We start from the raw sequence: 27619 nt of genomic DNA, 5'->3' as shown, positions 1-27619 counted from the left end.
GCAGCCTCCAACAAGTAGAAAAGATAGAAAATCATGTATAAAATAATTGTTTAATAATTTATTATCAAATGTTATGTCCCAAACAATCTTATCAAAAAGAATGAAATATAAAAATAAATGTAAAAAAAAAAAACAACAGGAATCCAAAATATGAATTTATTAAATATTAAATTAAATAAAAGTAAATACCCATTCTGAAAACACTGTTAAATAGTGATGCCCATCAGCTGCTACTCTGTGCACTCTGAAGTTGGTGTGGCATCAACTGTAGCCTACATACAGTATTGCATAAATATGGATATTAAATTAAAATAAGCCTCTGATCACTAGTTTTTTTTTCTTTTTTTTTCAAAGCATCACTTTTGGGGATACATGACTCCTGCTGTATAGGCAGGGAGGCCGGTTTTCTCTGCGATCCAGTTGTTGTAGTTGGTGACGCGTGTGTAAACTCCTGGTTTGTCCTGCTTGGCACAGCCTTCGCCCCAGCTCACCACCCCGAACACAAACATCCGGCCCGAAACTTCACACATCAAGGGACCGCCAGAGTCACCCTGTGAGGAGAGGACACGACTGTCAGCACGTTTCTGGAGTGTTATACCATCAATGTTGTTGATCAAATAAAGACAAGCAAAAGCCCTGGCAAGGTTTGAATTCATCATGTTGCAGTGTCTTAGCCAAATGAGCCACAAGGACAGCTCAGTATCTATACTATTTTTTTATCCTCTAAAAATTCCAGGTATTAAGCATTTTCCCAGAAATCTATGGTTGGCATGGTGGAAAAACAGGCAAGGAAACACCCTGATTATGCTGTCCGTTCAACATAGGGCATGGGCCGACACAAACAAACTTTTTTCCAGTACTCACCTGGCAGGAATCAGTGCTCCAGGTAGGGCTCGCGGCACAGAACATGTTGCTGGTCACATTTTTGGCATAAAAAGGATCACGTTTGCAGACGCTCTCAGAGAGCAGCGTCACCTTTGCCTGCTTCAGGAAGTTAGAGGAGCTTGGTGCATAATAACCTGCAGGGGGACACAATATCCGTTGTTAGAGTCCTATGAGCAGCTAAGAGACCAGCCATTAGTCTGACATGAAAATTTGTTGGGGCTGAAAAGATTACATACTGTCACTTTCCTTGCCGAATCCTGCGATGCTGCATTCAACTCCTGGAGGAAGCATGGTGAGATGTGGAGGAAGGCAAACTGTCCGCACAGACGGTGTCCGCACTGCAGATTTGCCATCCTGACTCTTGATCTTCAACAGCGCTGAAATAGAGAAATAAAGGTTGCATTGCAGTAAAGGGAAGCAATTTTCTGAACTTAATAAGACTGTTTTGCTGTTCCCCTATTTGTCTCTTCCTGCTTGCTGATCATGTGCACAATACTAATGACTATTAGTATTTATTAAAAATGTCTTGTGTGTAAATACTCTTGTTTTATCACATCTAATAAAGGTGCCAGTTGCAATCCCTACAACACTGTCACAATATCAATATGAAGGTAAAGATTTTTTTTTTGTAAAGATTTAAGGAAAATTGATTTTGTTTAAAATGACCAGCCAAATTCTGCTCCTCTGTGACCTAGCACACACACACACACACACACACACATGCATATGCACACCGATGTCATTGTTGAAGGGTCGAAGGTCCTTGTACTTGGGATGTATGATCATTTGTTCCACGGTGAACTTCTGCTCCCGGTCAACGTCAGTGACTCTGATGTTACTTTTCCCCAGGTATACAGACAGATGCCGGACGTTGATGACCGTACTGATACACACATTTGACGCACACGGGGGTTCATATACATAGAAACCATAACAACATATACACACACAAGACCAAATGCCATTAAAGTATCAGAACACAGTGAAGGAAATGAACATGTTCAGTATTTTTTGTATGCACGAGTGTGTCTCTCTCACCCATCATCATTCTGCAAACAGTGTGCAGCAGTAAGAACCCAAGAAGGTGCGATGAGCGAGCCTCCACACCAGAAATCATGGTGCCAAAAGATGGCTGCCACCCATGGCTGGGACTCTATGGATGTCATAGTACCACCCACTATCTTATTTATCTTCTGTGATGGCATCTCGCCACATGTCAGCTCTGCAGGGACACACAAAGTCAGTGAGAGTTGATTCTGTCTAACTGACAGGATTATGTAGGAGAAACAAAGGAGTGGAAGATCCTCTACACCCTGCAGGAAGTCATCATTAAGAAGTTTTCTCTTTTAAAATCTGCTTACAACAAAGAGCCTACCTGTATCCACAGCTGGCGGGACAGGAGGTTTTGGAACGGGACCTGTATTGAAATGAAAACAGATGGAGTTAATCTGACAGCGTGGGAGAAGGATAACATTGGCATGCTGAATTAACAGATCAGGTTTAATGAATAATTGTGAAACCAGTCTCAATCTTACATTTAGGAATGTTGCACAATTCTCTCACAATCCTTGTTCCTCTTTTGACTCGGCACCATGGCGTCAAGCTCTGGTCAGGATTCCTAGCATCAATTTATATGAAAATACTTGATATGAGCTGCATGATACCTTTTGCTGCTATGTTTGCTGCAAGGTGCAAGGTGGTTGGGTGCAGGCATGTGGCTTTGACAGAATACCTGCAGTAATTGTGAGGGCCCAGTCCTTTTGCGGCCCCCCAGGTCCATTCAAACTTGAACCATCTGAGGCACCTGTGGCCGTATGCCGACACAGAGACAGAGCCCCTGTAGCTTGTCCCATCCTCCAACAGGCACATCCTCGCTGATGGTCGCACTGCGGAGGCATGAGAAGAATGATGCAGTTGCAAACAAAGTGCGTGCTTAAATACACAAACTGGATATACAGACTGGATTTGAAAAAGTCAAATATGGCATGATTGTGCAGTCGGTCCACAGGCTCCATACCTCTATGAGTGTCGCATGTGCTGTGCGGCCATGAGGGCTTTCTACGGGACAAGTTCCTTGCAGACACCTGAGAGGAGGACAGACAAATTTCTTCAGACGTGTTTGTCATCGGTCTAGCGTCTAGCCTGCTGGGATGTGAAGTAAAAGCTGAATGAAACCCAAAGTTATTTCCTCTGATTGTTCTTACCGTGTTGCTACAGATTACTACAAGTGCTAGAATGACAAACAGCTTCATCTTCTTTTCTGGTTCCTCTTCTCCTTATAGGGGATGCTTCTGTCTGTCTGTTGATGGACTGAAATAGGAGAACAATTTACAGAAATGGAAAACAACAAACCTGCATTTCCCACAGAGCAAAGTGAAAGCATCCTTGTGCCTTATGTAGAGGTTATCTCCAGCACACACACAGATACAGTTACATACATGAAAAGAAACATGTGTGACTTCAGCAGACACAAGAGTGACTGTCTTCATGCTGTTAGCATTTGCATTAACTGTGTAAGCACTAGAGCAATAGAGTTAAGCGCTCAGTCTGTGCATACTTCATTGTAAAGAATCTACAATCATCTGTGCAGTGAGTGCAGTATCAACATAGGGTTTTTGATGATTGCATAGAATTGACACTTCACTTTATCTCCTTTGCTCTGTCTACAGATAGTAAGTTACATCTATTTTATCATCAAAATATCAGGCTCAGATTTCACTCACACTACTCACACGGCATTCACAAAATAAGTTATAAATGACACCTTTAACACCTTTTATAGTTATATCAAATTCATATGTCAGTGTGCAACTCATTCCTGTGTTGGAAACATTGAGAGATTTTCTTCTTTACCTTACAGCCCAAACCTGAGATTGTGGTGCAGCAGGACCTTGTTGCTCTTCCCGTTGACGTGATGAAGTGATATGCTCTGGTCTAGGTATGACCCCGTGACTTAGTTCCTCCTTAGCTGTGAGCGTTGATTGTCTTTGTCTAGCCTTGTCATGTTGCCTCCCTTATAAAAGATAAGAGGGAGGGGTTTAAGCCACAATGTGTCAGAATGTCCGTCATAAGTGAATATGTCATGTTTTGTGACACATACGCGCATACAAAAATACCCTTACATAGTAAAAAAAAATCTTGTAAGAAATAATCTAAATATGGTAATAAAGTTTGGTGCAGATCCCAAAGGCAGGGGGGCTGATAGAGGTTCATATACTGAGGCATTCAACTTAATTCCATTTAATTGCCTCAAAAGGGAAATTTTGTTTACAGACAAGGTTTGCAGTCACAATTAAATAAATAAATAAATAAATAAAGATAGTACTAAATCAACTAAAATGCAGGGCACCATAATAGCCACTATATGGACCGATGTATGTACTGTGTGGTCAGTTTTTCAGACTGAACAATCTTCATCACACTGATAGTGTGATGAAATGCAATAAAAAGTTGCTCATCACAACAAACTACTGAGAGGCATGAAAAGCTACATCATGTCATGTGCAAATTAAATCTAACTGCAGTGGGAATAAATGTGTCCTTTTTGCTTTTTAGATCTTAGGCTGTCACCAAAATATATAAAGATAGTAGTTTTTATCAAATACGTTAGGGTGAGTGTAGTATCTCAAACATCTTTACACCTGAATCAGAAAGTTGAACAGATTTAATTCAGGAGGAAAGGAAATCACAGAATCACAAAATTTGGCTTTGACAGCTGCACATTGAACAAGCTGAATATAATATAAGTGCTGAGGCTGACAACTTCTGCCAAAACAATGAGCATTAATGACAAACCCCTGTTTTTTAACATCAAAGGGATGCTGAAATAATAACCATACGTGTGGCCTCATCATTTAGCATCTTGACAAAACTGGTACCAGCACCTCTCTCTCTCTAACAGTAGGCAATAACTGGACTTTATTCTTTTGTGAAGAGTTCTGGGGATGGGAGAAGTTTTTGCTGAAGTAAAAATGTAAAACAGGCTTGTTAGTCATAAAGTGTAAAAGGAAGCACATCTCAGTCCATCGAGTCGAGAGACTCTGTTATGTGACTGTGAATATCTTGTCCTCCTTGACTTGATGTACCGGGGTGTGTTACCTTTTCAACTTTTTGAATATTGGATATTGGGTTTAGCACTTCACTAAAAATCACTCTGTTAAAGTGCAACCCTCTCCTCCACCCAGGCTTGTTGTTCATGTATGTGGACCTACTCAGCATGACACAAAATAACAAAAAGCAATCAATTTATTTATTTTGACAAGTAGTACCTCATATCACCTCTCCAGCCTGAGTCATAGGTTTTCTTTCATATCTTTCTCTTTAACTAGTCTTATTATGTTCTTTTAAGTTGCAAAAAAAAGAAGAGAGAATTGCTTTTCTTTTTTCACCTGTATGCTGATTTCAGGGTCACAGGAACATTGACCTTTGCAGTCCATGATGAGCTGCATGTAATGTTGAACTTCCTCAACTATGCACTGGTGTTGTATTCACTACAAGTCACTAAGCTAAATGCTTACAGTGTAAATGTAAAATGTAACTTCTGCGTATGTGTCAGTATGAGGAATCAATTACTCACACACACACACACACGCACGCACGCACGCACGCACACACGCACACCATTTCATTTTGTTGACCCTTGGATGTGACTTAATTTTCAGAAGTGGCACATAGGCATTTCTGTGAAAATACTGTGATGTCATGGTGTCATGGTGAATAATAATCCACTGGAATTACGGGAAAATCTAAAGGGGAAAAGGTCTCGAATTTGCAGATTCATTCAATCAGCAACACTGTCTTGTGACTTTTGGGGGTGCATTTAACCACTAACATCTAATAAACATGGAGACAATTTTTTTGTAATTGCTGAATGATGGAAAACATAAAGCATGTTGCTTAACAAAGAGAGCAGCAGTACTTTGATATTTTAGTATGGTCTAAGTTCATAATGCATTTAATTTTATAACAGTCATTTTTTGCTTGAATGACATGTTGATCTCAGCCTCAATACTCTATTGTAACTGCAGCACCACAATACTAACAAATTTGATCATCATAAAAAGCCTTCCCTTACTGATTTGTTCATACTTCTAGTGGTTTATTATTCACCAAGACCCTCTCTGTCATCTGAGAGTAAAGAGGTGAATAATGAGTCACTGGAAGTATGAGAAAACCTGTTGAGAAAATGTGGTTTGAAGTCTCAAGTATGTGGAACAATCCATCAGTACTGTCATCAATGACTAGAGCTTGTAATATTCCAGAGGTGACACAGTAAAATATCTAAATTAACTGTGACAGAGAAAATCATAGTGAACAATAATGCACTGGACACATGGACAAACCTATTAAGAAAATAATTTTATGTTAACTCTAATACTGGAAAAGGTCCATTTCACAAAGCATGTTGACACTTGGGGGTGACTTCAACTTGTGAATTAAAAAGAAAACGGTACACAGACATTTCTCCAAATATATTGTGTAGTCAGAGAAGCTCGTGATGAATAATAAAGCATTTGAAATGAAAAAAGTTTCCATCAGGATTCAAATTTGCAGAAACTTCCCATCAATAATACTGTGTTGTGACTTTTGGAGATGTATTTAACTGCTAATATCTATAACCAATAATAATAATAACCAAAAATCTAACACCAGTAAATATGGAGACACTTTTTTTAATTGCTGAAAATGGAAAGTATGTTGCTAAACGAAGAGAGCAGCAGTCCTTTGATACTTTAGTATGGTTTAAGTTCACAATGCATTTCAATGAGTAAATTGAGTAGCGAGGCAGCAGCCAATCTTTCTGCACAGTGCAGAGTTTGAAGTCAGCCCAAATTCGACCTGGTTGGTACCTGTCGAAACCCGGCAGGTTCATTCAAAAAAAGTCCAAAAGTTGCTTTAGCCTGTACCTGTCTTTATGCATCAATCTTGTGTTTATGTGGGTATTGTGAAGAAAAGACCTGAAGCATTAGTGTCCTCCCAATGAAGATGAATGGATGAATAATGAGAGTGGGGCTGTACCTGACTCAAAATTTTTAAAATGACTTGTCAACTGAGTGACTGGGAGAGCTCATAGCTGTCAGTCGGTTACACACACACAAAAAAAAAAAAAAACACTTCACTGTGCAATAGGTAAAGCGTAGCACCAAACACCGACTGTCACAAACATACACACTCTTTCCCTAGACCACTGACCAAAACCCCTGCAACAACAGAGGCTACGGCATTCCTCCTCTCCCCCCAGTCGATGCATTCACACTCCGGCCAGCGGAAGTTATCCAGAAAGCCAGCCATCTGCAGCCCTCATCCTTCTCCTCTGATCCTTCACAGCGGAACTGGTCCTCCTCCCCCTGGCACCTTCTGTGACTGCAGCTGCTTCGCCTGCCCCTCTGCACAGACTGTGGGCTGCTCTGCTTCCAACTGAGGAGATCAATTGCTCTGTCAAAGTTGCCTGTGGAGGACACAGTAAAGCATATGTCATCAACTTCATTCTTCCGACATACACAACCACCAATTCAATATACATTGGGCAGGTTTCACAGACACGAAAACAAGTCTAAAGCTGTCTAGACCTGTAACATTTTTAAAAGAGGGCTCCAGAGAGCTGAGCTGGTTGATTCTCTCCTGGTTTGCCTCAGCATTTTATTTTTGGCTAGCTTGTCAGCAAAGTTACTCACTTGGGACAGCCTGACCTTGGACCTTTTCTTAATTGTTGCAATATAATATTCCAGGAGATATAAATCAAATATACCAATCAGTCCTTACCTACATAATACTACCTTTGCCTTTTTCCCCACAAACTTCTTCCACCCAACCAGTAAGTGCTACTGTGAACAGTAGGGAGCAATGTGAGCAATTAACATTTTATTACATTATTGTGCTACTTGCTTGGTCATGTGTGTGCCGAATTAAAGAACGACTTCTCATCAACCAATAAAATTACTTAAGTCATATTATAACAGGATTGTACCTCAGCAAATAAACAAGGTCAGCCATAACTGTCGCATTTTTAAAGGGAGTTTGGTGTTAGTAAGTTACTTCCCTTCAACGTTGCAAGAGTGAGCGACACGTACCACGTTTGCGCACAACTGTAGACTTAAACATATCCACAAATCCCACCTCCAGACCCCTGTAAGCATATATATTATACATTATATCAGCTGTGACAGGGACACTTGTCAGCCCCGAGGTGACCAGACGAGGAGCATGTGTCTGCAGACCCGGAGACTGCAGATTCAGGCCCGCAGTTTTGGGACCCGCAGTTCTAGGCCCCTCGCAGCGACACCTACTGGACTGGACCCGCAGTACAGGACCCGCAGTTCTACGCCCCTCGTTTTTCCGCGACAGCGACACCTACTGGTCTGGACGATTGTAAAACTGCACCGCGGTCCTGGACCTGCAGTTCTAGGCCCCTCGTTTTTCCGCGACAGCGCCACCTATTTAATCGGAGACAAGTAATGACAGACGATCGGAGTGCAAGGATTCAACGTGGAGCCAAGTTATGGAATGGCCTTAGTGATGTTTTAAAATTGTGTAGCTCTCTGTTGAGGTTCAAAAAAATATTGAAAAGTAGAATAATAAAGCATTACAATGTAAACTGACTGCAGTGTGAAATTAACCCTTGTTTACCCAAAGGAAAAGTTCCGAATCCCACCCTTTGACCAAAAAAATGGTCAAGCATCTACCCTTTCATAAAATTATGATTTTTAAAAATCATTTTTTCCAGGGTTTTTCGTTCCATTCTATTTATTAAAATGTTGTTAATTATTTTAAATCATTACTTAATCAAATATTAACCCTTTACATGCCTGTTTGTATCATATACTACTAATTACAATTTGTGGAAAAAAACATATGCTGAAACTTTGTCAACATACTAACAGGTAATAAGATTATTTTACTATTATTATCCCAGTGTGACATGGGTTGCCCATCACCCACAATATTAACTCTGGTGCATTATTTATTTATTTATTGCAAGAAATGAAGTGGTGACTGTGAAACAAACTCTGTGGTCTGTTCGCTGCTTTCAGAGCTGGTGTGAGGAGAACAAAGAGATTTTCACCCGATCTCAGCGTCTGTGTTGCTTGGCAACCATTCTGCCCACTTTCTTGCTGGATTGCACGCTATTGCTTGGTGGAAGAGTAAATACTTCTCAATTTAAGCAATAAGCCCCGAGAAGCAGTGGGTTACAGTGATTTCACAACGGCTGAGGAGCGTTTTGCCGTTGTAAAATCACTGTAACCCACTGCTTCAAGGGACTTATTGCTTTTATAAAACGGTTACCCTCCATATAGCCCATAAAATAATCACACAAGAAAAAAAAAAATCAATAATTTATTGGTAATAATGCCACAATAAAATTGAGAACTACTCATTCTTCCACCAAGCAAGATAGAGTGGACAGAACGGTTGCCAAGCAACACAGACGCTAAGATAGCTTGAAAAAGCGGCCTATATACCAGCAGTTAAATTATCAACAATGAACGTCAAATTGATTTTGCCAGGCCTAGGCCTACAACATAATGTTTATCTGGTGCGTGTGCATATCTCCGAGACGGCTCTGATTCCAATGAACAAGCCAATAATGACATCCATATCCTTATTTATGCTGTTTAATTGGCATTGTAGTAAACTGTCAAACAACTCCGTACAGTTGTATAGCAACTACAAAGCAACTGCAGAGAAAAATGTCTGGCTACGCTCATGAAAAAAAAACGTTAGAATCACAAGATCCCTGGCCTGTTTCCCCGGCTTGTCCATGCGCGTGCACGCAAGACAGTGCATGCACGCATATGTGCGTGCACGCACGGCTTTGCATGAGTGTGCCTGTACACATAAGAGCAATGAAAAAAAGTCAGGGGAATCACACAGGCTCCTGTTCCTGCTCCTGTTGTGCATATGCGTGCATGCGAAAACATATTGAGGTGTAACAAACCTTTAATCAATTGTTAGTATGTAGTATTTTGGTGTGATAAACGTTAAACCAGTGCAGTATTGGGGTACAATAAACATTTAAACTGTTAGAATTGAAGGTGTAATAAACCTTCAAAGCTTCTCCTTTACTGATTCCCGAGGGAAATTCTTGCAGTTTTGCAGTCATCCAGTAGGTGGCGCTGTCGCGGAAAAACGAGGGGCCTAGAACTGCGTGTCCTGTACTGCGGGTCCAGTCCAGTAGGTGGCGCCGCGAGGGGCCTAGAACTGCGGGTCCTGTACTGCGGGTCCAGTCCAGTAGGTGGCGCCGCGAGGGGCCTAGAACTGCGGGTCCTGTACTGCGGGTCCAGTCCAGTAGGTGTCGCTGCGAGGGGCCTAGAACTGCGGGTCTCAAAACTGCGGGCCTGAATCTGCAGTCTCCGGGTCTGCAGACACATACTATTGGAAAATAGGCACTACCGAGTAATACAAAAAAAATACATCAACCAAAACTCAAAATAACATACCTGCAGGAGGCAATAATAAAACAAATTTTACTCCTGGGCCCCTTCTTTCTCCACACATCCACTCCTACGACATGCAAAACAATAAAATTCACATTTAAAAATCATTTCACCAAACCGCCGCAGCGGCGCACTTGCCGCCTTACACTGGTTAGTTTAACGCGGCACAAAATGGCGCCGAAAAAGTTTTTAACAAACTTCAAAAGAACGGCTACAATACCTATGCTCCAACAAAAACAGTGCAAAATAGCTGCCATCAACATGCACCAAAGGTTACAACATGAATATTCAAACTTCTCAAAGAAAAATACATAAAATGCATGACGGCATCTCTGCACGGACTCACCCTCATCACAGCCCGACGGCAAAGTGAGAGGGAGAGAGGAAAGCGCAACCAACATCGGCGGAAAGTACGGCATGTCAGGAGGGACAAAAAGGGCAATTTTCAAAATAAAATGTTCACCAAAATAAAATAACAATAAATAACAATAAATAAAAACATGTAAATAAGATAAAATTCACAACCAAAATAACTGTAAATACAGTGCATTTTTAACTCTGTTACACAAGCATGACAAAAGAATTATGAAAGACAGAATTCATTAAGGGCAACTCTTAAGAGACAAAAATATGAGTTACAAAACCTGTATTTCATTCTGTTATTTCTCATTCTTAAGGTAGACTCAAGTCTGAAACTTCTGTAAAAATGTTGAATAATTGGATCATTTCATTTCTGATGCCTAAACTGAAAGTCATCAGTCCACTACAAGTATTAGAAATAATGACATGCCAAGTATTTGCAAAGTTATTTTATTACACTGGTTGATTTGTGACATGCCTGCAACCCTTCTCAAAAGCAACAAAACAAAACCCCGCTGTTAATCGACTTTAGTGGCATATCGTGTATTTGCTTACTTTACTGTCACATACTAATGGCCTGGCTTGCATTGTTACTCAAATCCACATAAGCTGGACACAGCACAAGTGGTCACAATTCACACATTAGTAACAGAGGTAGAGTAAGAGCATGAAAACATGGTTGCTGACTGATTTATTTTGTAAAAAGGAAAGATCATCGGACAAAATGATTATGAGGTAAACACTCATTTAGCTAATTTCTGTGGCGGATTTGACAACCTTTCATATCAGTGGGAAGTATGTGTGCTGATTTGAGCTACCTTTCCTTTTCTTGGCTGTGGGGCCACCACCTCCCTCCCCTTCTTCCTCCTCTGCCAGGCCTCTTTTCCTCTTCATCCTCTTTCTGCTACCAAACATTTCATCATCTTCATCTGTGGAGACCTCCTCTGGATATTCATCCTGAGGGAAGATACCTGAGAGAAAAGAGTCAGAAGAAAAAATTTAAGACCTTAAAAAAAAAAAAAAAAAAAACAGAAATCAAAGAAACTTTGAAAAAAAAAATTAATGAATGAATGAATGAGATTATTTCGGTTCATTTCAAAGACTGATTTCTAAGTTTAAAAAAAAAAAAATGCAATTGCGAGCAGAGCGCCTACCTTCACTGAGGTTCCGCAATCTGAGATGAAATGAGAAACACAATGAGAGAAAGAAGAGGAAAATATCTTATATTTATGCAAAGAAACATTAATGCCACTTAAAGTATGAATCAAGATTTCTGGGTGTATACCGATGTGTGCAAGGGATCTCCACAGGAAATGGGAAAATAATGTGATCAAAATATGTATAAATCACTTCCACACCAATGATCATATTGTTTTTATCTGCCATTTCAGTCCAATATGTCAGGGGAATAATCCAAGAGATTACATGCAGGGGAGAAAAGAAATGCAAAAGTAATGGTTTGAAAGGAAATGATGTAAGATAAGCACTTGAAATTTCCTTGTCAATGTAGCCAATTATCAACATTTTGCATTGGGGATGCCAATATTGTGGTTCAATGCAAAGATTTAAATTTTGGTGAACTGCACTGCATCCTTTTTTGTGTCTCCCAGCAGACAGTGGCTGTGGTTTGGCTTTCTCTCAATGGCTTTGGTTTGACCACTGACAGACATGTGCTGATACCTCTAAACATGCTCGACATTTCTCATGCTCTCTTTTGCCCGGCACAAAGCACGGCTGGACACTGTCCTTGACATTGTTGTAATCCCAAAACACAGTGATTACTAATGGAATACTGGATTTTTTTAAATCATTTTTTCAGTCAAACTTGACCATACGGTGCTGCAGGAAACCATTTGCGTTTGTGTGTGTGATAAAGGAAGTGTTACGGCTAAACTCACACTTTTATGATTTTGTAGAGTCTCTGTCTGTTCTGGTTGGGTGTGTTGCTCCGACTGGCCAACTCAAATAGCTTGTCGGCCAGACTGGCGAAGTCAAACTGCAAACACACACACACACACACACACACACACACACACACACACACACACACAGACAGAGAGATAAGAAACTAATCATTCCATGCAATTACATCTATCCATTTTATGAGAAGGCCTGATAGTCACATAAGCTGAATGACTTGATAATCAACCTTCATTTTGCAGCTCCAACTACTGCTACTGAGATAGTCATCACTAATATCTCACACCCAACAATCTGATTAAATACATCAAATGAAATAAGAAATGATGACAATCTGTCTCGCCACAGAGCAGAATCAAACAAGCCTCGAGCTATCGATTTCATTGTATCTAAACTTTACTGACAGTATACATGGTATATCTGATACTACTAGAACTTTAGGTTTCCCTCCATTAATGTATGAATTTATTAACTGAATTTCTATTATATTTTGAAATTTGAAGTGGTTTGCAAGATGACAGAATGAGAAAAAAAAATCAAATGAATCCAACTGATAATTTGTGATAAATGTTGTTACTAAAATTCTGAGATCACCTCCTGACAAAGGAGACAGACAACGCCCAGTTGAGTAGTAAATTTTTACTTGCAAGGAGTGAGTAGCTTACCCCATTGGGCAGCGACCTCTCACTGAGGCACTTGTTCACACATCAACAGTTATCTATTCTATTCTAACAGGAAATGAATCCTTATATGGTAATATTCAACAATCCAGCTACAATACAAGGATACAAGGTCATATTACACTCTCACTTGGGTGAAGAGTGGAAAACTACTGTCTACACACTTCTATATAGTGTCATGGAAATAATGGTAATATAATGTAATTTTATAAGATTAAAATGCAATTTTTATAACAAATGTCATTAAAAAACAAACAAACAAAATAATGTAGATATCATCAAAACAGCCTCAACTACCTTTTGTTTGTCTATACTGGTTGTGGTGATGTGTGTATGTGTGGTCTATTATCAGCCGTCTACCAGGCTGGATCTCCTCAAAAGGTGCCAAAACGCTTACTTTTAAAAGACTGACTGCTTTGCTGTGTGTGAACAAACTATGTTGATCAAGAAAAATCAAAACTCTCCACAAGATCAGCTGAAACCCAAACCTGGAAAAATCCAGTTTGGCTCAACAGACACAGCATGGCACTAACTACACCCAAATTAAAAATCTATGCTCTCATGGAAACGTATAATGCTCCACCAAACAGTGTAAGCATAATACATAGAATTATTAACCAATAAATAGGCCTGACTTCATTAAGAAAAAGAGTGCATTTTTCTACATTTTGTTCAACCATCATCACCTGAAAATGTGTTTGTTTTTTGTTTTATTTCAGAGGGAATGACTTAACGATGTGGAATATAGACCAAGTGGCATACATGAAAAACTGAATGCTGTGTGTCTGTAATTTCTGAAATCCTGTAATGAAAAAAACAGGGCAAATCACCAAAGAGCTGAGGTGGTGACACTGACCTGCAGGACTGGTCCGATCTCCCCGTCGTCTGCTAGCTCTGTGTCTGAGTCTTCCAGGTGAAGAAGGTCGTCCTCCTCATCTGAATTAGTACCTACAAACATATCGGACAGAATAATTCATTTCTATTGTGAAGGAACACAACAGCCTCTGTTCACACAGACTCAAATATTCCCAGATTAACAGCATTCAGACAATTCATGGGAGTAGGAAATGTCCATGTCAACAGCATTTTCTTGATCTCACGTCTCTGCATCTACACAATTACCATTCATCTGCTTCCCTGTCGTCTTCTTGCTGACAGCTTTCGGCTCCTCCTCTTCTTCAGAAGCCTGTCCTGAGTCGGAGTCGGAGGCGTCTGCCGCTTTCAGCTCCTTCATCAGGTCTTCAATAGCGAAGGGAGCCTGGTCGATAATGGTGCTGAAGATGCTGCTGCAGATGGCCCTCAACAGGGTCTGACTGGTGAGGCAGAGCAGAGGAGGTTACAAGGTGACTGTGTGGAGGTGAGGGCGCACTGCACCGCTGTAAGGTGTCAAACAATGCACTTTCAATTCACTTTGACTACTGACTTACAAGAAAACCAGGCCATAAATAAGAATAAATACTTGTAAAAACGTCTTTACATGCAGACTAACGGTGCTTTCATGCATGCAGCTTGTTTGCTTTGTTCGGATTCAGGAGCTAAAATCATACAATTGTTGCATTTGTCTCTTGGTTTGTTTGTGTTCACACAGCAAACTTTCAGCAGTAGTCCAAAGTCGTGAACAAACTTTTCTCTCACTGGTCAGAAATCTTAGTGGAAGGATTCACCTCAGGACTCTTTGGTTTCCCACAGACAGATTTGGAATGACAACACACTTTAGCTCTGTTCTGACCCTTGGAGATAATCTGCTTCCGGGTTTGTGTCCCCTTCAGCTAAACTGCATTCTCAATTGTGCTGAGAGGGAAATGTATTTGGTTGAAGATTAGGTTTGTTTCAGACGTACCATAAATATGTTTTCTAATCAGCATATCTTTGTCTCATGCCACTAAACTTAGTTCTGAATTACGTTTAGAGGGAAACAGCGAGTTGTTTCTGTCCGTTGTGTTGATAGCGTTCTGACTGCTAACAAGCTTCAACAGCCTTCAACTGGAAGTGAGCTGACAGTGCCCTTTCTTGGCGATCTGGGCCTGTTTGGTTTTCACCGGAATATCATGCTGAACATGACCTGTGTGTAGCCTCATTTTTTTAACTGACTGATTCAATAGTTTGACACAACTTGGCTGCTGGTTTGTAAGCAGAAAAAAAAAAATCTTGGATAATCATCTCTTCACTAAATGTTACATTATCAGACATCTCCCTACAAGCAACTCCACATAACAGCTGTATTTTACATGTTATATTCAGTCATCTCTGTAAGAACGGATCTGGTTTAACAAAAAAAAAAAAGATAGTGATGTCAAGTAAGCATGAAGCTGCTTAATGGGGGAAAAGCGGAGAGGGTGAGGGGAGAACTTACTCCTTGGTTTTGGCTGCTGTTTTGCAAAATGGATCAATGAACACCAAGTTCTGATCAGCGGTGAGCTGCAGAAAGGAGAGGGAAAAAAATCTGTAAACCACATAACACAATGATGTTGCTTTCCCTATGAATGAATCCCCGGGAGCCACATCAGTGAACAGAGGCTAGTTTCTGTATTTTTCAACCCAGGCTGTAATAAAATGTTGATCCCTGTATCATTTATAATCATATATAGCACAACCTCACTGCTACTTTTAGTGTGGAGAAACTTAGTGCTCTGCTGCAGTTTCTAGCTGGTCTTCAACACAGTCCACACCTTTTCAGCCTCAACACCGTTATGTGTTTCTTACACATCATCATCATACATCTTGAAGTTGTCCAGCCACAAAAAGGATGCCAACGGTGCTTTCTAACATTCAGCATCTACAATGATACACTGACTCGTTTTGTTTTTCTCACTGTGTGAGAAACACACTGCCTGACAAACTGCGTGAGAAACTCCACTGCCTTTATTCCCAATTAACGCTTGAAAAACTTCTTGCACAGCAGAGCTCCTTCTCCAACAGACTGTTACAGCTCCACTGTCGAAGGGACGGATACAGGAAATCATTCCTGCCACAAGCCATCACACACAAGCCATCACGCTATACAACACCTCATATTTGTCTGACAGACTCACAACTCTCTGCTGTGAAGTTTTAACACTGGTCCTCCACTACTCAGCACCTTAACTGTTTATTTATTATTTATATTATTTATATCTTAGTTAATATACATTCATTCTGTTATTGCAACCATCTTATATATTTAATATCATCTGTATATTTCATATTTATCATCTGTATATTCCATATTGTTAGATGTTTATATTTTTTTTTTACTGTATATAGTCTTTATTGTATATATTTTTGCATTTATTCTATTTATTGTTTTCATTGCTGCTGTAATGTAAGAATTTCCCAGTTTGGGATCAATAAAGTACATCTATCTATCTATAAATCCTACTTCCAACGTCTTAGCATTTTTAAGACTTCTGAAAGACTGATTTAAGACATTAATACCAATTAAGACTTTATTTTTAGATGAGCAAATTGAATGCCTTGTAAGACTTTAAGGATCTGCAGGAGTCCTGACACATCCACAGCGTTCTGCTACTAATCGGCTGGCACAAACTTTTCTGTCTTGTAAATTTCTGACCTGAGAAATCATAGAGTTCATGGTGTCACTTCAAGATAAATGAATGCTGAGAAGAAGAAACTGCAAAGGGTAGGTCGAAAACTATCCTACAGAACTATCCTTTAATGTGCCTGCTCATACTTTGAGCCAGTGAGTCTATTCTGTTATTTAGGTGAGGCTCTTACTGGTATTGATGAACAAGCCAATCAACACATGTATAGTCTGGTAATTCTGTGCTGTGGAAAAATAAAAACCATGATTTCTCCTACAGCAAACGCTAACAACAACCTGAAAATGCTAGGTGACCCAGATGGGGGAACCACTGATGGTGCTGTACCTCGGCTGAGCCCACAGCGGCCAGCTCCGTCATGTAAAGGTCCAGGATGTGGTACTGCAGCCCCATGGGGGCCGCACTGCCGCTCTGAAGGACCTGAGCTGTCAGCAGCTCCAGAAACCTGGACACCACGCTGAGGAAACACAGCAAACACAGTCCATCAGCCACTGCTCATGAACACTGCCTCTAATTCAAATGATGCTGCAGCGTCCGGCTACATTGAGATGCTGTGGTCTGCACACTGTCATAACAGTTATTAGTCTTGATTTGAAAATGTTTTCTGAAACTGTATTGTGTTAATGTTAATGTTACCTGCTGTCCCACTGTTTCCTCCTCAGCATCTCAAACGTTTGTCTGAACATGAAGCGAACCAGCTGTAAAAGAGATGGAAAAGAGGTCATTGGATTTCTGAGAACCACAGCATCTTGAAAACAATCATCAGATCCCCCAACCAGGCCTTGTAATGCCAGAGAACTTTCACAACTGTGGCCTGACACAACCACACTTTGCTTTTCTTTGGTGTGAACAACGATGGAAATTTTTCCTTTTTGGCATTTTTGTATTGCTTAAGTTCACACTGCATTATTATAGGGACAAAGCAATATATCAATATCAGCATCAGCCCTAAAAGTATTTTTAAGTGCAGATATTTGGCTGATGGTGACATTTTGCCTTTATTTGATTTTTTTCCAGAGTGTGTGTCATTAATACAACTGTCAAACTAATAACAGAGTAACACTAACATGGTCTATCTTTTCCCTGTAAGTGGGGAGATGTTGGTGTCTGACTGCAGTTTGCCTTCTCTTCATTCGGTGCTCCGAGACTTTCCAAGCATTAACAACCGCTGGCAATCCAAAGTCAACATCCATCTTCTTTACCCAGAAAATCTTGTGTTTTGGGATCAGTTCCTGCAGTTGGCTCAGGTTCCGATCTCACTAGCAATGAGCCACATCACAATTCTCTTGGAAGAGGACTGAAGCGCTTTTTCAGGCATTCACACCATACAAACATGCGAGGTGTGCACTTCTCAGAAAATTTCTTTTCCACATTAAACTATCTGATGCTTATGCACATTGTAGCAACAATATCTGAGAGAGAGCTGCTTATTTTGACTCTGGGTGCCATGGTGATGCCAAACACATGAAAGGCAGAGAGAAACATTGACTGGACTCATAAACACAGTAAGAGCAGCCTCTAGAGCCAAACAACTCAACTCCACCAGGTGAGTCACCAGACTGACTATCTGACTACCTCGTGTGTTCATGTTGTGTTTTTATTTTATTTTATAGGCTAGCTATTTATTTTTTCTGGACATGTCACTTTATTATATTATTATTATTCTGTTTAGTACACTATTGTTATTGTACATATGTTTGTTCTCTGTGTCATTGTGTGGATGTATGCAACGGAGTCCACAGAATTTCCTTCGGGATCAATAAAGTACATATCTATCTATCTATCTATCTTCTCTCTGACTGAGGCCGCATTCAGACAGGATCCGGCACTGTGGCAAAAACGCAAGGAATCTCATTCATTTTAAAGGCTACAGGGGTTCCAAAAACACAAACGCAGTATCAGGTGAAAAAGTTGAGCCAGAATCAACTTTTGCTGCAACACAACCAGACGTCACACTGTGCCGGCCAACTGTGTAGCCTCCACACGGAGCCACAGTGCCTGATCCTGTGTGAATGCAGCCTGACACGTGCCAACGGGGAAACCTGCAGACTCTGACTCCTCCGTTTCAAATATCTCTTGAGACTCACGCTCGAGGGGATTACTGCTATAATCAATGCTTCACTTGAATAAAACCACCTTCTGCCTATAACCATAACTGGCTGATATGGTGCAAACATTAATAAAATGATTTGGATGGACTGTACAGTGAAAATACTGGCTGTTCAGGCAACTTCACAACATGCAATTCAAAGACTTGAGTTATTCATTTTCACACTGCCATGTTAATTAAACAAGAAAATAATCTTCCTTCTCTTAAAACCAACCTGGAAAAATTTGTCCATCCGCAGCCTGTCAATTCCAGTCCACTCTCTTTTGAAAGTCTGCAGGAAACTTTCCACATACAAGAGCTCTGCAGAGAGAGGGACAACACCATCTTTTTTATTAAAAGGTGCAAATAAGTCACTTCAGTAATTCATGTCATCACACCCATGAAACTGTGAGATGAAACATGGGCGACTTACGGCTGTCAACACTCTGGAAGCTGTGGAGAAGACCGGAGATCTGCTTTGACAGCTCCTCCTGTGAACCAAGAGGAAAGACTGCATAAATTAAGTGATTAAGTCAGAGAAGGGGGGATGAGTGTCAAAGTACAGGAAGACATGCTATTATTATTATGATCACAGTAGGGGTTTAAAATTGATGCAATAAGATTTCTTTTTAACATGTGCAGGCTCCCACACTCCCTCAACAGCAAGACACTGTCAAGTCAGTGTGAATGCAGCACACCTCATTTGCCATTTCAGGGGAAAAGACACACAGCAATACCAGAAGTCAGACTTCAGTGCAAACACTAACTTTAATATGTAAATCTTTGATGCCAGGCACCAGTTTGTGAACCAGTATAGGTGGACTGGGTTTTCCCCATGTGGTGTACCTGTCTGTGCCACACACTAGGCTGCTGTGTGTGAAGGAGTGCAACATGGACATGAGGTGAAAACCTGACAGAGGTCTATAACCCTGTCAGTGTTAGGTGGATTTCTGCGCTCCTGTCCATGCTGTAACCTCTCTCTCACAGAGCCGGCAGTCCCAGAGCTGCCATCATGCTGCTCTGACATTAAAAACCCTTCCAACCCACCTGGAGGAGAGGCTTGTCCTGCATCCAGAGGCAGTAGAAGAGACCCTTCCACAGTTTGAGCAGCTCATCTCCAGTGAATCCCCCTGCACACATGACACAACCGGCTCCAGCTGTAGCACCTCATTTGTGATAAGTTACACACTCTGGCATGCAAGTCATTTACAACCTGTTGGCTGGGTTCATTGTGAGAATATTATACTACCACAAACAACCTCACGATTCATTAATGGCCCGTTTCTATCCCCGTACTCAAGCATTAAACGTTAACGTTATTGGTGTTTTTTTTTTTCAGCTAACGTTAGCTAGCTAGCTTCTCCACAGCTAGCTAACTAGCCGCCGGCGGCAGGCACGCTAGCTTACCTTTGCCATTCTGTGACCTGACGCTGATGTATTTCCTCAGCTTCTTTAAAGCCTTGGTCCGGGTGGGCTTGTCGTTGGAGGCCAGTCGTTGAGCAAACTGGACCTCTGCCTCTTGTATTGTCGCCATGTTCCCACTGCTTCACGTGGAAACCTATTTTTTATATCCCCGCACGTTTTCCTCTACCGTCGGCCCGGCGCACGGTGATGACGCAACGGATGTTTGTTGCGCAAAGTTCCTAAATCACAAAGGGGGAAGCGGGACGTTTTAGCTTTTATCCAGCCAAGACGCGTTCATACGCGTACTTATTTATTGATAGTGCCTTTTTGTTATTTAATGATCGCGGGACAGCTAGGCGGGGACAACTAACGCCACCTAAAATGAAGTTCCGGGGTGAATTGAGAGACGCGTACTAGCCTGCTAGCTAAGTTAGCTAAACTGTGATCGCCTTTTCTTCCTCGTTGTTTTTTGAGATGTCGGGATGCTTTTAACCAACATGGAGACAAAAAGAGTGGAGATCCCCTCCGACGTACTGGACGACCTGTGCAGCCGGTTCATCCTCCACATCCCGAGCGAGGAGAGGGACAACGCCATCCGGGTGTGTTTCCAGATCGAGCTGGCCCACTGGTTCTACCTGGACTTCTGCATGCAGAACACACCAGGTTTACCTCAGTGTGGCATCAGAGACTTCGCCAAAGCTGTTTTCCAACACTGTCCCTTCCTGCTGCCCCATGGAGAGGATGTGCAGAAGGTTATAGAGCAGTGGAAGGAGTACAAGATGGGTGTCCCCACCTATGGTGCCATTATTTTAGACGAGGCACTGGAAAACGTCCTGCTTGTCCAGGGCTATCTGGTGAAGTCAGGGTGGGGCTTTCCAAAGGGCAAGGTCAATGAAGATGAAGCTCCCCATGACTGTGCAGTTCGGGAAGTTTTGGAGGAGACGGGCTTCGACATCAAGGATCGCATCTGCAAAGACATGTTCATTGAGCAGAAAATCACTGACCAGCTGGCCCGGCTCTACATCATACCAGGAGTGTCAAAGGACACCAAGTTCAACCCCAAAACCAGGAAGGAGATCAGGAACATCGAGTGGTTCCCGATTGAGAAGCTTCCGTGTCACAGGAACGACATGACTCCAAAGTCTAAACTTGGACTTGCCCCTAATAAGTTTTTCATGGCCATTCCGTTTGTGAGACCGCTGAGAGAATGGATTGCCAGAGTGAAGGGGGAGTCCACAGACAGCGATGAGGACTTTGTGAACACCGGCAGCCTTCCATGGAAACCTTTGGACAATCCACGCTCAAAATACAGGTGTTCCCAGGGCGCCGAAACATCTCCGGGAGACAGCTGGGCCAAATACAAGCAACAGAAGGCCCTCGGACAACTGGGCCAATATGAGCTCGGTCAGGTCACGAAAGTCAAAAACCCAAATGTGAAAGGCAACGGGAGGAAGTGTCAAGATTCCCCTAATGTGAAGAAGGGGGTCAATGGCAATGGAGTCAGCAGCCAGCCGGTGAAAACGTCAGCAAAGGAGGAGAAGAGATTTCAGCCCAGAAGACTGCAAGACAGTTTTGAGAAAGACGGGGCCCAGTGCAGCTCCACCAACGGCCACGAGACAGTCTACACCTCAGACTGTGAACAGCTGCTCTCCTCCAGGTCCTTCCTCAACTTCAGATTCGACAGGGAAGCCATCATGAAATGTTTTGACTCCTGATACAGCCGAAGAAATGCTGCACCCTTTGCTGGAACATGCTAGATTCTCAGCCTCAGAGACATGTTTTGATATTTGAATACAGATGAGGGTTATGCTGAACAGAGTGCCTCTTTCAGCACTGTCAGTTATACACCCTCACACCTTGGAGTTGGAGTTGCCCATTTCAACATGTTTTCTACTGCCTGCCCTCAAGCACATCCACTCACCTCTACTGGTGGAACCAGGAGTCAGCTGCCTTGCTCAAGGGCATATAAATGGACTTGACACTATCAATCATTGATTTCTCTTACCCCAGTTTTCGGGTCAATCCAGGGAGCTGGCCCCAACTTGATTCTCTCACCCTCAGGCTAATGTCTCGGGGGTATTGTTCAGAGTTAGAAACAAATTTCTAAGAATTTGTTGGTCTTCTGTCCCACACTTGGAATATCAAATCCCAGCGCTTTGCCTTTGGATACAGTAAATCATGCTCGACTCTGTGGGAGACGGACGTGGACATTGTGCATGGACCAAATGTTCAATTTCAGCTCCTGCAGGGGAGGTTTACTTGGTTGTCAGTCATTTGAAGGCAAAAAAAAAATCTTTGAGAATGGCATGGATTTTACCCACTTCTGGAAATATAGTGATGATTTGGCTGTGTGGAAAAATTCCAAAGAAATATTCTGGTAATTGATCGTTTTGTTTATCATTTTGAAATGATTTTAAGGACTTCACAATCTCAGCATGGGTGATTTTCTTCATTCTTCCAACTGAGCTCCGCATAAAGCGAGATGTCGGCACCGTACTGTGTTCAGTGGTTTACTCCTAAAAGTACTACAGATTTTACTCAGGAATTTAGAATGTAAGAGAAAGGAGCAAGCGTTGGTCAGCATTGGTGTCATAACGTCCGTTTGTTAAATGTACATGTTACAGATGTGAATGATGTGTCTCCTGAGCCTTATGTTCTCTCTATCTGGTGCACCTCTCACTTGTACGGTGGTGGTTCTCTGCCACGCTTCATCCTGACCCACAAGTCTGCAGATTTTCATCCCCCCTCTAAGCACTGCAGTAGCATGGCGGATGATGTTAGTTGTGGTCACGCATTTAAGTCTGGAAGTAGGGATTGTGTAGCAGGTGATCTCAAATTGTGACTTGGCTTCAGTGGAGTGTAATTACTTTCAAAGTGATTGTTAATAAAATATTTCAAAAATCACACCCATGCTCAGTCTTCTGCCTAAAACTCCAGAGCAACCACGTGCGCTTCCTGTCAAACTTACATATACAAATATACAAATGGGTGTTGTTTTAAAGGTCATCAGTAAAAATGTAAAATCATACTAATGTTATGGAGTTAGGATGTGTGGAGCAGTTTGGGATGTAATATCCTGGACTGTATTCTGCTGGGAAAGAGGTGTACAGGGAGTTCTAGTCATCAAGGAGTAACAATCAAGGCAATTACCTGACACTTCTGGTAATGAAACAGCAGACAAGCTGTAATTTTACAAAGTCTTGAGTTGTAGGAATGCAAGAAAGACATTTACACAAGGTAATTAACTCAAAAAATGAAAATTTAATCTATCTGCTCACACTTCTATCAGTTCAAACACTGATGGCACAAAGGATTCTGTGTCAATGTAAAACACAGCTTTTGTCCGGCTTCCCAAAAACACAACAGTTGTGGGCAGAGTGTTATTGTTTAGCGTTCCATAAACCAGCATAAAATGACTCGAAACAGCGTGAGCAGCATATTCCAGGTGTTATGGAGCCAAATGATTGCACTGTGGGTCCAAAAGTCTGATATCTACCTCATAATCTCCCCCTCACTTACAGAATCCACATGCTTCTCTACTACTACTTTCAAGTTTTACATTAAAAAAAAAAAGGTGTATTCAAGTACCTATTCCTCCGAGGTCACAAACTGGATCCTAAACAAAAGTAAGTCACAACTTATGATTTAGTCTAATCATACTTTTAAGATCATATAGGATGGGTCCCATTTTATTTCAAGCAACCCAGTAATTTTTTTACTCTCGCTTCAAATCAGGTACTTTTTACATGAGCAGTTTTACTTTAATATAACTGAATGGTGCAACAGTACATCTACATCACATAACCTGCAAAACAGGGTCTGCTTTGAGGCCTTTATTATAAAAAACAAGAAACTGCAACAATCAGTTTCTAGTAGTAACTGCAAACTTAAATAGGCAGATGTTGTCACTTCACACATGCATTAAAGGGAAACATTTCCTCAAGCAAATAGTGTTTTGTGGCATTTATCCTTCCATGAATGCACATGTTAATATCCCTCAACCCCATTCAGTGGTGGGGTTGACTTTCCATCCCCCTGGTGGAGGGGGCAACAGTGAGGGAGGAAGATCAGGAACGGAAAGGAGCTGCTGAGGTATGTCACTTTCTGCCGGGCTTCCTTCTTCATCCTCCTCATCTTTGAGAACTCTGTGGAGATGGAAAGAATGAAGAGTTGAATTTTAGATGAATAGGAAGAAGCACTGTCCATGCTAACTGCACCTGAGGGAAGCATAATCATGAGTCACACCCTTTGCTACTGAGGGAAATTCTTTTCTTCTCTCGTCTTGTGAGCCACTCTTCTACGCTTCGCTTGGGTGAAGATCTGCCATTAGGGTTGTCTCTGTGCTGTCTTTCATCTGGAACAAAAGATACATCATTCTTCACAGTGTGCAGCTATTGAACAATCACTCTGATAACTAACTGAAGAGGACAGTAATCTTATGCAGTGTCTTGTGTCAAATAAGTGTGCACCAATAGTCACATCGTATATCATACTGTTATCAAGATGTTTCAAGATATGACATTTTGTCCATACTGTGCAGCCCTAGTAGACAGCACAGCTCTATGGCTACAGCTTACCTTCAATCTGCCTTTTTAGGCTTGCCAAGTCTTCTTCGGACATGTGGGAAAACCTGCAGTTGGGGCCAAAACCACAAACTCCTAACACGGGAGCACCAAGGAAAAAGTATCAGTACATACAGCCATTCGATATCATTCCTTATTCATGGCAGTGTGTAGAAAGATCGATGTGCTACCTGTTTGGAGAAATTTCCTGCAGGGTTTCTTGGCTAGCTCATCATCTAGAATGGCTGCAAAGTCTGCAACATGATGAGCAAAATGTCAGCACACCACAGACTTCACTCATGCCCCTTTATGTAAGCCTCAACCCTCAAGTATGTAGATGAATGTGTGTGCCGTTTTGGAATATAAACATATTTAAATTTCCAGTCTTGATGCCCCGTGGCAGCCTGATCTGCTCTTTGATATTATGAAAATATTTCGGGTCATTGAGGCCTTTAAGTATTAATCCAGAATATGTGACCAGACCAGTAAAGTCTCAACAGTATTAAAGACAGTTTGGGAATGGGATATGTCAGAATCAGAGGAAAATGTCAAGAGATATAAAAGTTAGACTTATTCAGTTTAAAATTCTTAATCGGTTTTATTGGACTCCATCTAAATTACACAGGCGAGGGCCTTAAAAACTCATCAGATTGCTAGAGATGTCAGAGCTCAGTGGGCACACTGATTCGTGCTCTGTGTGCAGTGCCCCAAAATGCACAACTTTTGGGAAAGGAGGGCATCAAGAATATATGATGTATTCACATATCAGAACAAATTTGGATTTTGGATGTTGAAGGACCTTGGCTATGTTATGTGATATAGGATGCCCTAGTTGGAAACTTGATCCTATTAATAGTCTCTCTCTACTTTTTATTTATTTATTTATATTTTTTACCCAATTACTGTCACCTACTCTGCTTGTGGCCCCTTATAAAATGCCAATGAAGATAGATAACCTACTTTATTATTTATTTATGTTTCCCCTTATTTTTGGAATGGTATTGCTAATAGTGTTGTACTATATAGAGGACAATGTTTTTTGTTAGTTTGTTTTTTCTATGTGTGTTTATGTCAATAAATTTTATGTCATAAAAAATAATAATGAAAAAAACAACAACAACAAAAAAAAAAACAATCCAGTTTGTATCTCATAACAGGCCAATGACTGGCTTAGTATTTTCAACTGGAAACAGTTCACCCTGGCATATTGTATCAGAATAAGAATCAGAAATTTACTTTACTGATCACTGACAAGAAATTGGGTCAGTTGCTCAATTCTCAAGAGAAAAATTACATTATAAAAAATAGAAAAAAATAAATGTAGAAATATATATGCCTTACAAATTTGTTTAAAAAAATGCACATTATGTATGAAGCTGTATCAAAGGTATATACATTGCTTGCATGAAGTCTAAATATGTGCATTAATCCTACAAAATATTGCATCAATAAATACAGCAATATGTCATTGTGTGTCATTTGACCTTCATGTGAATACAGCTGTGAGGTGTCAGAGGCAGCTGCAGGCCTTACCTCTGAAGTGATCAAACCAGGCCTTCTTGGCTCTGTGATGCTGCACGCCGTTCAGGTGTTTCTTCCTGTTGTGCATGTTGTCCTGAAAGGAGCGGTCACAGTAGTCACAGTAGTAGCGCTTCCCCATGGCTCGAACCACGCAGCCAGGTCTCAGCTTCCAAATGTCTGAAACACAGAGCAGCAACATGGCCACGGTCAAGGATTTTTTACTGTCAACACAGAGCAAATTAAACAAATGTAAATTGTTACTTCCACCGTGAGCACTGCCACAGTATGCATGGCTCGACATGTAGACAAACTGTCAAATGCATGGATGCTTTCCACAAACACACAGCAGATGGTTGTCCTGTGGTCTCGGGCTGCAGATGCAATGATACATGTGTCTCACCACAAGTCCCCAGGCCAAGTTCCTGAGCCACAGCAAGGCCAAAGCATGAGCCTCTGCATGAGAGCTGACATCAACAACTCCGAGCTCCAGTCTCCACAACACACAGGCCTCAGGGTTCAGCATGCACTATCATACACCCTGCCCTGGGTGTTCATATTACTTGAATGTTTTATACAGCTAAAACACAAATCTGCCCAAGACCCTGAAAATACATCATCGAGTTCATTTTATGTTTCCCCACTTGTCCCCATTGAATTAGTAAAGTCATTACGTATGAAGTCAAAATTGATTTAATCATGCTAATCATACTAAAAAAAATCTGCAACCTATTGTTTCCCTACTAGCATGTGTGTTTTGAGAATGGGGATACAACCAGAAACGCGTGGACGTAAAAACACCAATAGCGTCACGTTAAACCTTGTTACAATCCACGTTTGTAAACCCGCCAGGTGATGTCCTAACCTTCAATAAACGGTGTGTTGAGAAGAGGTTCAAACGTACCTTACTGCCGGGGAGCTAGTGCCGTCCTCCGTGCTGCTTGTTTGAAATACGAGTGAACCCACAGCAGAGCCCACTTCCTGAAGCTGACACACACTTCCTGTCTCCAGAGTGGGCGTGCGCCTTTTTGTTGCATAGCCACGTCCGTCCAGCAGGGGGCGCCAACAGACAGCGGATATACAGTGCAGAGGCCCTCATGTAGGAGACATGGAGCCAGACGTGGAAAAGCAGTGTATTTATAGATCCGTGTGATGTGTAATCCTTTTATTCAAATACAACATAAAAAACATACAGTGCCTAATATTATAACTGACAAAAGATTTAAGA

The 27619-nt window shown here is 41.4% G+C and overlaps 4 protein-coding genes across 7 annotated transcripts; 1 reads left to right on the top strand and 3 right to left on the bottom strand.

Annotated features, from left to right (window-relative positions):
- LOC115372514 (urokinase-type plasminogen activator-like) lies at positions 1 to 3873 on the bottom strand. Its single transcript, XM_030070487.1, has 11 exons — positions 3739 to 3873; positions 3090 to 3195; positions 2903 to 2969; positions 2618 to 2771; positions 2421 to 2503; positions 2261 to 2302; positions 1924 to 2107; positions 1620 to 1768; positions 1122 to 1262; positions 865 to 1019; positions 1 to 551 (listed from the first exon to the last, which is right to left on the bottom strand). Exons 2-11 carry the CDS (start codon positions 3135 to 3137, stop codon positions 357 to 359), a joined length of 1218 nt encoding a protein of 405 aa, XP_029926347.1. The 5' UTR covers positions 3138 to 3195; positions 3739 to 3873; the 3' UTR covers positions 1 to 356.
- Positions 3769 to 20475, bottom strand: LOC115372505 (ribosomal RNA processing protein 1 homolog A-like). 4 transcript variants are annotated; one of them, XM_030070473.1, is made up of 16 exons: positions 20315 to 20475; positions 19955 to 20037; positions 19341 to 19398; positions 19143 to 19228; positions 17455 to 17516; positions 17146 to 17275; positions 15633 to 15697; positions 14402 to 14592; positions 14136 to 14227; positions 12578 to 12675; positions 11834 to 11853; positions 11498 to 11650; positions 10323 to 10386; positions 7956 to 8011; positions 7078 to 7333; positions 3769 to 3898 (listed from the first exon to the last, which is right to left on the bottom strand). In XM_030070473.1, exons 1-15 carry the CDS (start codon positions 20439 to 20441, stop codon positions 7101 to 7103), a joined length of 1518 nt encoding a protein of 505 aa, XP_029926333.1. In that variant the 5' UTR covers positions 20442 to 20475; the 3' UTR covers positions 3769 to 3898; positions 7078 to 7100. The 4 variants fall into 4 exon arrangements, with proteins under 4 accessions (XP_029926333.1, XP_029926332.1, XP_029926334.1 ...); XM_030070472.1 differs by lacking the exon at positions 3769 to 3898 and having other exon boundaries at positions 6223 to 7333; XM_030070475.1 differs by lacking the exons at positions 3769 to 3898; positions 7956 to 8011 and having other exon boundaries at positions 7191 to 7333.
- A 290-nt stretch (positions 20476 to 20765) lies between these two features.
- LOC115372513 (m7GpppN-mRNA hydrolase-like) lies at positions 20766 to 23250 on the top strand. The gene has a single exon (XM_030070486.1). The coding sequence runs from the start codon at positions 20794 to 20796 to the stop codon at positions 22024 to 22026; it is 1233 nt and encodes a 410-aa protein (XP_029926346.1). The 5' UTR covers positions 20766 to 20793; the 3' UTR covers positions 22027 to 23250.
- Positions 23251 to 23552: 302 nt separating this feature from the next.
- LOC115372530 (zinc finger matrin-type protein 5-like) lies at positions 23553 to 27378 on the bottom strand. Its single transcript, XM_030070511.1, has 6 exons — positions 27296 to 27378; positions 26407 to 26571; positions 25065 to 25127; positions 24889 to 24969; positions 24557 to 24665; positions 23553 to 24456 (listed from the first exon to the last, which is right to left on the bottom strand). Exons 2-6 carry the CDS (start codon positions 26531 to 26533, stop codon positions 24309 to 24311), a joined length of 528 nt encoding a protein of 175 aa, XP_029926371.1. The 5' UTR covers positions 26534 to 26571; positions 27296 to 27378; the 3' UTR covers positions 23553 to 24308.
- Positions 27379 to 27619: the final 241 nt, after the last annotated feature.

Source organism: Myripristis murdjan, chromosome 15, assembly GCF_902150065.1.
Source record: "Myripristis murdjan chromosome 15, fMyrMur1.1, whole genome shotgun sequence".
Lineage (NCBI taxonomy): Eukaryota > Metazoa > Chordata > Actinopteri > Holocentriformes > Holocentridae > Myripristis > Myripristis murdjan.
The sequence above is the reverse complement of the archived record's forward strand: the minus strand, read 5'-3'. Positions and strand labels throughout refer to the sequence as shown.